General features: G+C 45.8%; 1 protein-coding gene across 1 annotated transcript; it reads right to left on the bottom strand.

Annotated features, from left to right (window-relative positions):
• Window positions 1-58: 58 nt before the first annotated feature.
• Window positions 59-10,199, bottom strand: LOC147229642 (uncharacterized). Its single transcript, XM_086155225.1, has 4 exons — window positions 10,091-10,199; window positions 9,616-9,935; window positions 3,502-4,463; window positions 59-2,845 (listed from the first exon to the last, which is right to left on the bottom strand). The coding sequence occupies exons 2-4, from the start codon at window positions 9,923-9,925 to the stop codon at window positions 2,327-2,329; spliced, it is 1,791 nt and encodes a 596-aa protein (XP_086011351.1). The 5' UTR covers window positions 9,926-9,935; window positions 10,091-10,199; the 3' UTR covers window positions 59-2,326.
• Between the last annotated feature and the right edge of the window lie 515 nt (window positions 10,200-10,714).

Raw genomic sequence — 10,714 nt, 5'->3', positions numbered from 1 at the left:
TACGCTTTAATATTGAAGATAATATTTGTACCTTTTGTGAAGACAACATTGAAACCACACCACATATCTCATTTGACCATTTTGTATTTTTTGGTTTCGGAGCTTTTAATTATTGCCGTCGAATAAACACACATCTCACATAAAGAGTAGCACTAGAGATGCACAAGAATTTCTGGCAAATCATTTCAAATGTTTTTTTAGGTAAAAAAAAAACAAAAACAAAATCAATCAAACATGACTCATGAAAAAAAAGAAATCATATGATTACAGGTCAGAACTGCCATGCTATAAAATATAAATATGTACACAATGTCAATTCTTACAAGTAATACAGTGTTTTCACTAGAGAGTTTTTGGCCAGGAAAGGTTACATAACACCATCAAAACAAACATATACTCTTAATGATTCATCCACAATATTGCATAGAGTACTACAGTACAATATTCCTTTCTAAGTCCTAAGCGTCACCCTGTATTTAAACGTTCCATTGCGGAAATAGCAGGAAGAAAAAGCCAAGTCATGCAGACACGTGATTTCTTCATGTAATGGTGAGAAAATGAAAAAAAAAAAAAAGGTCTTTCTCGTTACAAATATGATTATATACATACAAAGTCGACATATGTGAACGTATTATTCCCTAAGATTCTGAGAGGAGATGATCTCCCTGCTCAGTTTGTGTGATCACATGTCCACGAGCTCATAAAATTGGGAAATCTCATACATTTGACTCGTAATTCATTACAAAACTTTGTCCTGACAAGTGCCCAGTAGGCCCGATAAAACCTGAATTGTAGCACTCCTTACCGTTCAACAGATGCTGAGGTACGGTAAGAATCGGCCACTGGAAGTTTAAGATTTTCACACAACCGCAGGCTTCTGTTTTGGGGGAAAATCGGTGAGGTTCGGGTTCGAGACGAGAACCCAGGAAATGTCGGATCTCAACAGGCTTTTCACTCGTTTCCCGCCGGGTCTTTCCAGACAATAAAACCCTAGGGGCGTTCATGGACGAGACACGCCTATCCCCGACGCCAACTTTTCATTCCATTTAAATAAATAATAATAAAAGATTTCTTTGTGATGTGCCATTTGCCAATGTACATGCAGGTTACACAATAGATACATAATCAATGGGTGCTTTGTTCCAAACACGGTCAATATGTGGATATTATCCGCCACACTGACAACATCTCTATTGAAATGCCTCATACTGTTTCACAACCTACACTTTAACAAAATACTGGTCTGTCCTCAAAACATCTCCCTGCACTGCAAGTAACACTGATGACAAGGTCCAGGTACAAAACTCAGTTTTGTTTGTTCTTTCCACTCCTTATTTTCATGCATTGCTTGCATTTTCATGCTAGTTGAGGAAAACCGAACGCACTGACACACAAGTACGTTCATCCCAGCAGTCTGGCAAGTGACAGCAGGTGGATCCTGAGTGATAGAACATAAAATCAATGTAATTATTTCGCAATTTTACCTGAATAGCAGTTATCAAAAACAGTGTCAATCTAACTTAAAAACACTCTCATGTGACAGGCCTCTTCAGATTGGATATAAACTGAAAGAATGACACGACCCGGATGACTGGTAACATGCAACCCTTTTTTTTTCTGTCAATCTCAATATGGCCAAAACGGCAAACGCGTTGTTATTTCTGGGCTCTGGCCAAATGAAAGATATTGATTTTCTTGCACTGTAGACATAGGTACCATCACAAAAAAAAAAATGCATTTAAATTAGCAAATAAAAGTGTTCATGATGGAAAAGGTCCCCATTAGTGTTACTGAGCATTTATATAAAAGACATGTGAGTATTATTGTGTCACAACTGCTACATAAATCAGCTTGACATTGCTGTCACTGCTGCCAGTTATCCAAATAAACATCTACACACTTGTGTCAAACAAGAGGTCCCCTTGGTATAGCGGTACAACAAAGTGATAAGAGCATTAATGTAGAAAATATTGACAGGCTTTAAAGGCCCAAATATATGGAAATACTGATGTTCCTTTGACAGGGTGATCAATAGATTGACATGGGAAATATTCTGCTGTGCATTTAGAGGTTCTGAATGTTAATTTCTTATTATTTCCCAGCTTATTGCCCTGTGAATAGATGTTTATTTCCATTTTTAGGACATTTGTTTATTTTTTCCCCGATTTCCACGGTTCTCCTGGCTTGATAGGGAATGACGTCTCGCCCTTTACGTCAGTTATTGGTGCAGAGGATGGTGTGTTATCAGACAGTGAGATCGGCGTGACATCTGTTTTCAGCATCTCAGTGTCCTCATTATCCGTTTGCCTTTTCTCCAGCTTGAATGTTAGTTCGTGATTTCAAATTTTCCTGGTTCACACTTGATACCACGGAGAGGAATGTGACTCGCCAATATTTCTGATGACTTGCATTTCTTGGACAAATCCAGAGGTTCCTCACATTCTGGATGCCTGTCCTGTGTAATCCTACTTACTAAATCCAAATCCAGAAGGGTTTTCAGTTTGAGGTATTCATCACCAGGCACAGCAGGAGCAGGTAATGACTCAGAGACAGCAGGAGGGGGATAAATGTTTGGAGTTGGATAGACCGGAACGAACACGAGCGGCGGCTGTTCGTTAAGAGGAAGCCTCCACCGACCATCTGATGGACCAAAACCTGGAGTGGACGGGTTCTCCGTCACCACACCTGGACCTCCTGGGTCCTTGATCAAGGAAGTGGGGATTCGCGCCTTGGGAGGTAAACCAACTGGATTTACTGGGTTTGTACAGTCTGCCTTTGAGTCTTTTGTGTCTTTTTTGGCATCCGATGAAGAATCCTGTGAGTTCTTGAACTTTTTGGGAGTGTCCTAAAATAGGAGAGGCATAGAGACATTCCAGTCAGTGAATGCCCCAACACATGAGAAGCAGCTTGCAAGAAACATCAGAAGACTTCACAACTTCACACGTTTAATCAAGATTAGCGTCAAAGCAGCGTTTAACGTGACTCGAGCTGTAACTCGGAAACCAGCGCAGCCGTGGTTCGCACCGCATTGGGAGGGAAACATGGACTCAGATTGTTTTTATTACAAGATCAAATGAGGCACAAAAAGCTTCTGACCTTTGACACGTAGGCCACTTGCATCACCCCGCATTATAATGATGCAACCCCACCGCAAGATGCCCCGCTGTAAATTTGGGTTTTTTTTAATGTAGCTGTCAAAAGAACTTCCCGAATGTAAGCCAAATATGAAGTACTGGCTCAACCCGTTGCTTCGCTTCTGACAAATTTTCCGTAACCCAGGGATTCGTCTTTTTTATTATCTTCTTCCAGACGTGCAAGATACATTTTATCCTCTGATCACCCAAACTGAGATTTGCTTGCTCGTTACTACGAGGGCAATGCGATTCATGCCGATGATTTCTTCTGAACTTTACCTTTCTTCAAATGTGCCCGTTGGGTAAATAGGAAATATTCTCGTCATCCACGTGAAAGCGTATTGAACGGGTGAAGGCAAAGACTTACCATAAAACGAGTTGACTGTCCGCACGTCTTCAGGTGGCTGCCGTAGGACTGTTGGTGGGGGAAGCCCAGGCCGCAGCACTGACAAAGGCAGGGAGAGTTTCCGGCATGACCGCCCATGTGGGACATCAACAACAAGGCCGACCGAAACCCCTTTCCGCACTCGGCACATTTCAGAATCCTCTGATGAGCGCCGGCATGTTTCTTTAGCTCCTCTTTGGTGTCAAATCTTTCTCCGCACTCCAAACATCGGACGTCGTCGCCCCTCAGCGTTCTGGAGCCCCAGCAGCCCGTGTCCTTTTTGTGTTGCTGAAAGTCGTCCAGACAGAGGAACTCTCGTAGACACGCCACGCAGTGAACGCGCTGAGGTTCGCACTTGTGCCGGAGGTAGAGCCTCGCCAGGCGGAAGTGGCTGTGGCATCGGACGCAGGTGTAAGGCAACAAACCCAGGTGGGAGAAGCTGTGTTTCAGAAGGGCATTTTTCTTGACGAAGGTCTTCGAGCAGTCGGTGCATTTGAAGGTTCTATGGCACGCCCTTCTCCGGTGCCGCGAGAGGGCTTTTTGTGAGGCGTATTTACGGCCACATATATTACAGGTAACATCCATCACAGACATGTGTGTCTCCACATGGTTTTCGCAGGCCTCCCGACGAGTGAACACCCGTTTGCAGAAGTCGCACTCGTAGAATTCGTTCCCGGGGTGAGCTCTCGACAGGTGGTCCTTCAAATCGTCCTGGGAGACGAAGCCCTTCAGGCAGATGCGGCACTGAAGACGATCCACCACGATGCGAGCGTGCGTCCGCAAGTGGACGCGGTAGTAGTAAACCTGACAGAAGCGTTTTCCGCATTCTGCACAGCAGTACGGACGCGCGCCTGTGTGCAGGTTCATGTGGTCCTGGAGTTTGAACTGGGAAGACAGCAGGAGTCCGCACACACCGCAGCGGTAATCGCCTGAAGGACTCAACGCTGGGGAAAGGGAAGAGAACACGGCATTAGGACGAAAGGCCATTGAAGGGCTACTTACAGAACGGCAGATGACGCTAAATTAACTTACAAGAGGACATAGGACTTTCACGGTCATCCGGAAACGCATTAAACTCACCTCACAAAGGCACAATTGCAAGCCGTGACGTCGTCAGGTAGAAACACCAAGCCCACAATGGTCTAGTCTCCCTTTGGTAATTTCACATTTACAGGAAGTTTAGCAGATGCTTTTGTTTGACCTGCGACCGGAAGGAACAACCTACCGTAATTTCCGGACGATAAGCCGCCACTTTTTTCACGTAAACAACGATGCGGCTAATATATGGACTTTTTTGGGTGGCGGACGCTAACGAGCTTCACGCCGCTAAAATATTTATCCTCATCACATCGGACTGATGAAATGACCGGGAAATTCTGAGTCCGTTCAACTCTGACACCGAAGAAGACGACATTGACGGTTTCAGTGCGCAGGAGGAAGACCGAGATAGCGATCGGCTAGCCGGTGCAGCTTATATTGAGGTGCGCTCAATAGTCCGGATATTACGGTATTAGCTTTTTATAGAGTTCCATCAGAGGGCTGGTAATTAAGTCTATCTTACAAAAGAAAAAAAGCCTTGAGTTCTGCTTTTATTCATCTTTCAAAATATATACACCGTCCAGCTCATTCATCCATTTCAATGATAGAATCAATTCTAATTCTACAAAAAAAAAGTTGAAGTTCTGTAATGGAAAAACGCATGAATCTCTATATTCCCGCAAGAAGTCTTTGTTGCATAACAGCTGCGCTTTGTAAAATCATGGTTTCGATCACTCATCCCAAATCAGAGTATGGATGTCATGATCGGGTCAGTGTTTCTCGTTGGTCTTCGTTGGTCCCCCCTTGGCCCCCTGGTTCCGCTTGGCCCGCCCGCCTCACCTGGTTTCACAACTGCAAACCCATCGGCACGATCAACTCCCCTCCATCGGAACCAGCTCCACGCTCACTCTTGCCATATTGTTATTTTGTCTCTGACACGTACCAGTGTCCTTCTTCCTGTTACCGACCCGGCCCGTCAGAGTCCCGCCTGTCTTCCCGTTACCTCAGTAAAGTCTTCGAACTCTTTCTCTGTGGGCCGGAGCTATCGTTGTTGCGCACCCTCCATTACAACTGTTTCCTTCCCGTTTAGAATCGGCTGTTCCCAACAGGCATGAAGAGACCGTGATTATCCCTAAACTTCTCCTTTGAGGGCTCTGCTGCGGTCTTCCCTTCTTGCAAGACTAAATGCACAAGCAAAGTGATCCTCTGGTCTCTTTACTCAAGTATGTTAAGAAGGAAATAATTTTACAGGAAATCCAGCACTCCCTTCTCCCGTAGGGTTTGAACCTGCCCAAACCTGGCTTGAGAGAAGTTGTTGGAATTGAGAAATACGGATGTGAATACTGAAAAATCAAAGGCGGAAAATAAAATCCGGAAGGGGTGTGTGAAGGAGAACCTGAAAATCACAAGACCCGACTCGATGAGACACTTCCTTGTACCAGATGGTCCTCCTTTTGCTTCTATCGATGGCGGGAATGTAGGCTGTATCTAAAATATATGTCCTCCACGTGAAGAATGCACGTTCATCAGCCTTGCCAGAGTCAGATTTTTTCACAATTTCGGATTCCCATCAACCTTCTAATAGAAGAAATTACTTTTTTCTTTTCCAAGAGCCTTGATTTTGGATTCTGACTTTTCCCTCGAGGTGAATAGCCACTGAAAGTCATTAGATTCCAATAGATAAGGTTTGTCTTCTCTTCTGAATTTAGGACAAATATACACATTTCATATTAACTACTGCCAATCTGTGTGTGTGTTTCTCCTCCCTGACCTGAGAGCTTCATGGACAATCACCCGTGGCAGAATCTGACTGACACTTTGTGAAAACAACCAAAATATCACGACCATAACATTCACCGTGATGCTTTCAACGGTGGAGATCTCCCTCATGCAATCAATCAATCAATCAATAATGGCCGCTCGTGTCGGTTCGGTTCAATAGCTGCCGCTGTCAGTCAGGATTGATCCGTGAGGCTACACATACTGAGTAACTGAGCGGAAAGTGAATTGACTTTTCATGTGAACACACTAAATAATCATAAAATTCACCTGGGTAATACAAAGGCGTGGATATCCAACATGCAATCGATCAATCCCGCTACGGTCGATCAGCATTGATCCGTGAAGCTGTACATACTGTGCAACTGAGCAGAAAGTGAATATTTTTTTCTGTAAACAAACAAAATAACAACCATAAAGGTGAGGATCTCTGACATGCAATCAATATAGCAACCAATCAAAAATGGCAGCTTGTGTTGGTTATTTCTAAAATTGTACCAGGAAGTGGATGTAATTAAACTCTTCTTCTTTTCCTTTGGGGTTTTCCCTTCAGACGTCACTGCAGTGAATCCACCTTCTCCATCTAACCCCACTCTCTGGAACCTCCTCTCTCAGACCAACTAACTTCAAATCCTCTTTCACGACATCCATAAATCTGCTCTTTGGTCCAATTCCAGCATCTGTCTACCAATATATTATTGGAACATTGGTATTATTATTATTATCATTATATATCTCCAACCTTCTCTCCAAAACATCTAACATGTGCCGTCCCTCTGATGGACTCATTTCTGATCCAATTCGTCCTTGTCGTTCCCAAAGAGAACCTCAATATCTTCATCCCTGATAAGTCTTCTATCTCTTCGTACCCCTGACACTTTTCTCCACCCATTCCAACACTTTGTTGACCCTAAGTACTTGCCCAGGATATATTCCCTGTCATCTCAATAAATCTACTGGGTCTTCCTTGCAGGAAGAACGAGACACAGATGAAGTTCTCCTTGACCACAGGTGGGTGAAGAACCCCAGTGCTTCCCTCTTAGCTACTGTTAAAATTCATTTGCGAGATGCACGAGCACGAGATGACAAAGGTACACCCAACTCTGTATTTTTCAACTGACACCCCCCGCGTGCAATCAGTGACGTACCCCGTGACCCAGTCCAAGGCACAGCCTGGTACACCTCGCTGCCCACTTCCAAAAAGTGTAAAAAAAAACAACTCCTTATTAGGAAGTAACTTGACCGTTGAGGCAGCGGTATGAATCACTCGCACTCCCTCAGAGCGAACGATGTGCAGATAATCATCTGCACATTCGGATGGACGCGCCTCAGCGGCTGTCCAGAGAGGGTGAACGATCCCCTCGGAGCGACATTCATTCTGGATATCTCGTAAATGTATTTTTTACTTTTAGATAAACCATTCTTTGCTTGACCAGTTCCTGACCATTGTGACGTTTTCCCTGAATGAAACCTGAACACACCGGAACAACAAAGTCCGGTCCCGTGGTGGAGGCCACAAAAACGGACACTACTTCGAGCCAACTTCTCAGTGTGTGTGTGTTTGTGTGGTCTTGCAGGTGTGCAAAGAGCCTCCCCACTCCGCCATGAGGGTTCATCTCCAGGAGCAGAACGTCCACGACACTCTCCCCAAGCCGCCCCTGAACGGTGCGTTCTGAGCGTCTCCTTTCGGGCCCAGCCATGAGCTACGAGGGCCAAGGTCGGTTGCAGGATCTGCTGCTGGGCTTCACGGCTCAACAGTTAAATCATGTCATAAAACACGCTCCCGAAGGAGGCTTACATTGAAGCACTATACGGTTTGCTTTTGTTATTCAGTCAAAAACATACTGTAGTTCGCATTTGTGTTTCAGTTACATTGCTTTTCATCCCTGGTACTGTCCCCTCGCACTGCAGTCTTAAAAGGAAGCTTTTCATGTGCATCATCTTCGTTTTGTGTTTCTTATTTATTCTTGGACAACACACTTAAAACACGGTGCCTTTATCGTTTTCAGCGTGATTCCCCTTTGGCATTTTCTTTGCCCATCCACTGTTGCACTTTCTTGTGAAGATTCACGTGTTTCATCTACAGCCTTCATGCATCACTATTTCGCCAGACAAGTGATTTAAATGTTAAACCACTGGTGAACATTGTCTCCGATACAAAACTCTAAGACGCTTACGTACACATTTGTCAGCAGTTAACTTGTAAAACTACAATCTCGTTGATAGAAGCAGTTTTTGTTACTCGGCCTCCCCTGAACATCATCATTAATGATGACCTCCTAAACTCATCCTGTAAGCCATTTGTGATATAAATGTTCCTTTCTTTAGCTCATCCCTGGTTCTATCTGTCCTGGTCACTCCCAAAGATGACCTCAACATCTTCATCTCTGCAACCTCTAGCTCTGCCTCCTGTCTTTTTGTCAATGTCACTGTCAGATGTTTCAAACCTGAAACATCCGACACAAACCTGTCCACCACGCTCCTGTACTCCAGGAGGAGGAGTACAGGAGCGTGGTGGACAGGTTTGTGGAGTGGTGTGGACTGAACCACCTGCAGCTCAATGTGTCTAAGACAAAGGGGCTGGTGGTGGATTTCAGGAAACAAAGGACCCACCTGAATCCGGTCACCATCAGGGGTACTGATGTGGACACCTATAAATACCTGGGTGTCCACTTGGACAATAAACTGGACTGGACTTTTAACACCAATGCCATCATCAAGAAGGGTCAGAGCCGTCTGTTCTTCCTCAGGAGGCTCAGATCTTTCAACGTCTGCAGGACCATGCTGCAGATGTTTTACCACTCGATGGTGTCCAGCGCCATCTTCTACGCTGTTGTGTGCTGGGGCAGCAGGCTCAAGACAGCTGACACCAACAGACTCAACAAGCTCATCAGGAGAGCTGGATCTGTCCTGGGAGTGGAACTGGAGTCTGTTGTGCAGGTTTCAGAGAGGAGGATGATGAGGAAGCTCCTCAGCATCATGGACAACTTCCATCACCCCCTGCATGCCACACTGATGTTCTGTCGGAGCTCTTTCAGTCGTAGACTGATACCACCAAAGAGCTCCACTGAACGCCACAGGAGGTCTTTCCTACCTGAGGCTATCGGACTTTTTAATTCCTCTTCCCTCAGCCGCAGGGAATCTTCAATCTTTGTAGTTACTGCAAACAGCTACTGCTATGTTTTTACTTGAAACTCTGGCACAACAATTTCCTTCGGGATTAATAAAGTTGTTCTCATCTCATCTCATTTCACACAAATAGATGATAGACCAACATACCGGTGCCCCCTCCATCCTCCTCCTCCTCCTCCTCTTCATCCTCGTCCTCGTCCTGCTCCTCCTCCAGCTCCTCCTCATACCCCTGGGACACATCGCTATCGTCGGACTCGCTTCCCGCCGCCGGCCGCGTCTCCGCGGGGTTCCCCTCCCCGCGTTCCACTTCCGGGTGACCTCTGACCCCGAGCGGCTCCTCGCGCGTATCCAACAGTGAGGCGAGGGCGCGCGGGGGTGAGCGGTCACGCGACACGCGCAGCCGCAGGACGTCACTGAAGCCCAGCTCTGTTAGCTGGGCGTCGATGGTGTCCTCCATGGACGCGATGCTAGCGGGGACGCGGGTTAAAAAGAGGTTAATAACTGAAGTCGACCGAAAAAGACGACACACGCTGGGTGGCGCGGAGCGACTCGCTGTTTTACGGCAGCTTTCAACGGAATTTACATTCAAATGATGGTCCGCAACTTTTCAAATATGACACACCTCCGTGGACTCCGATAGCGTCGCCCCCTCCGATGTGGGACTTCAATAGTGAGCAGGTGGGGTGCAGAAAACCTCCATTCCCCGCGACGGGGAAACTACACCTAGTCACCAAGGGAGTCGTTCATCCCGGCGTAACAGGGAAACGAGGAGAATAGGCAAAGAAATTAGGCGCTAATTGCGGGGTGATATAGCGCCCCCAGTGGCTCGGGGCGGCTCTACATGCTATTACGACTCTTCTTGCCTCCGGAGGTCGCCTCAGCCAATCGCCTGCCTCCATCAAACCAATGGGCCAATCACCTGCCTCCGTCAAACCAATGGGCCAATCACCTGCGTCTATCTAGGCATGTCCTCTGCATCCTCTTCTCCGACGCCAGTTATCTTTCTGTCCTCTTTTCCTCCATCCATACATCTCAGGTCATCCTCTGGGCCTCCTCCAAAATTAATGTCAAATTAATGATATTTTCCAGGAGAGGCAGCATAACAAAAATTATCAACACTTTTAAGATTGTAGTTTTACAGGTTAACTGCTGACATGCGTGCAGGTAAGCGTTTAGTTTTAACAGTTAAATAGCTTGTCGTGAATCTTCACAAGAAAGTGGAGGGACAAAGAAAATGCTGAAAGGG

Source organism: Fistularia commersonii, chromosome 11 (assembly GCF_037954325.1).
Source record: "Fistularia commersonii isolate RoL2024-O1a breed Wild chromosome 11, RoL_Fcom_v1.0, whole genome shotgun sequence".
In the NCBI taxonomy this organism is placed as follows: domain Eukaryota; kingdom Metazoa; phylum Chordata; class Actinopteri; order Syngnathiformes; family Fistulariidae; genus Fistularia; species Fistularia commersonii.
Note: the sequence above shows the minus strand (reverse complement) of the source record. Positions and strands in the feature narration are given on the sequence as shown.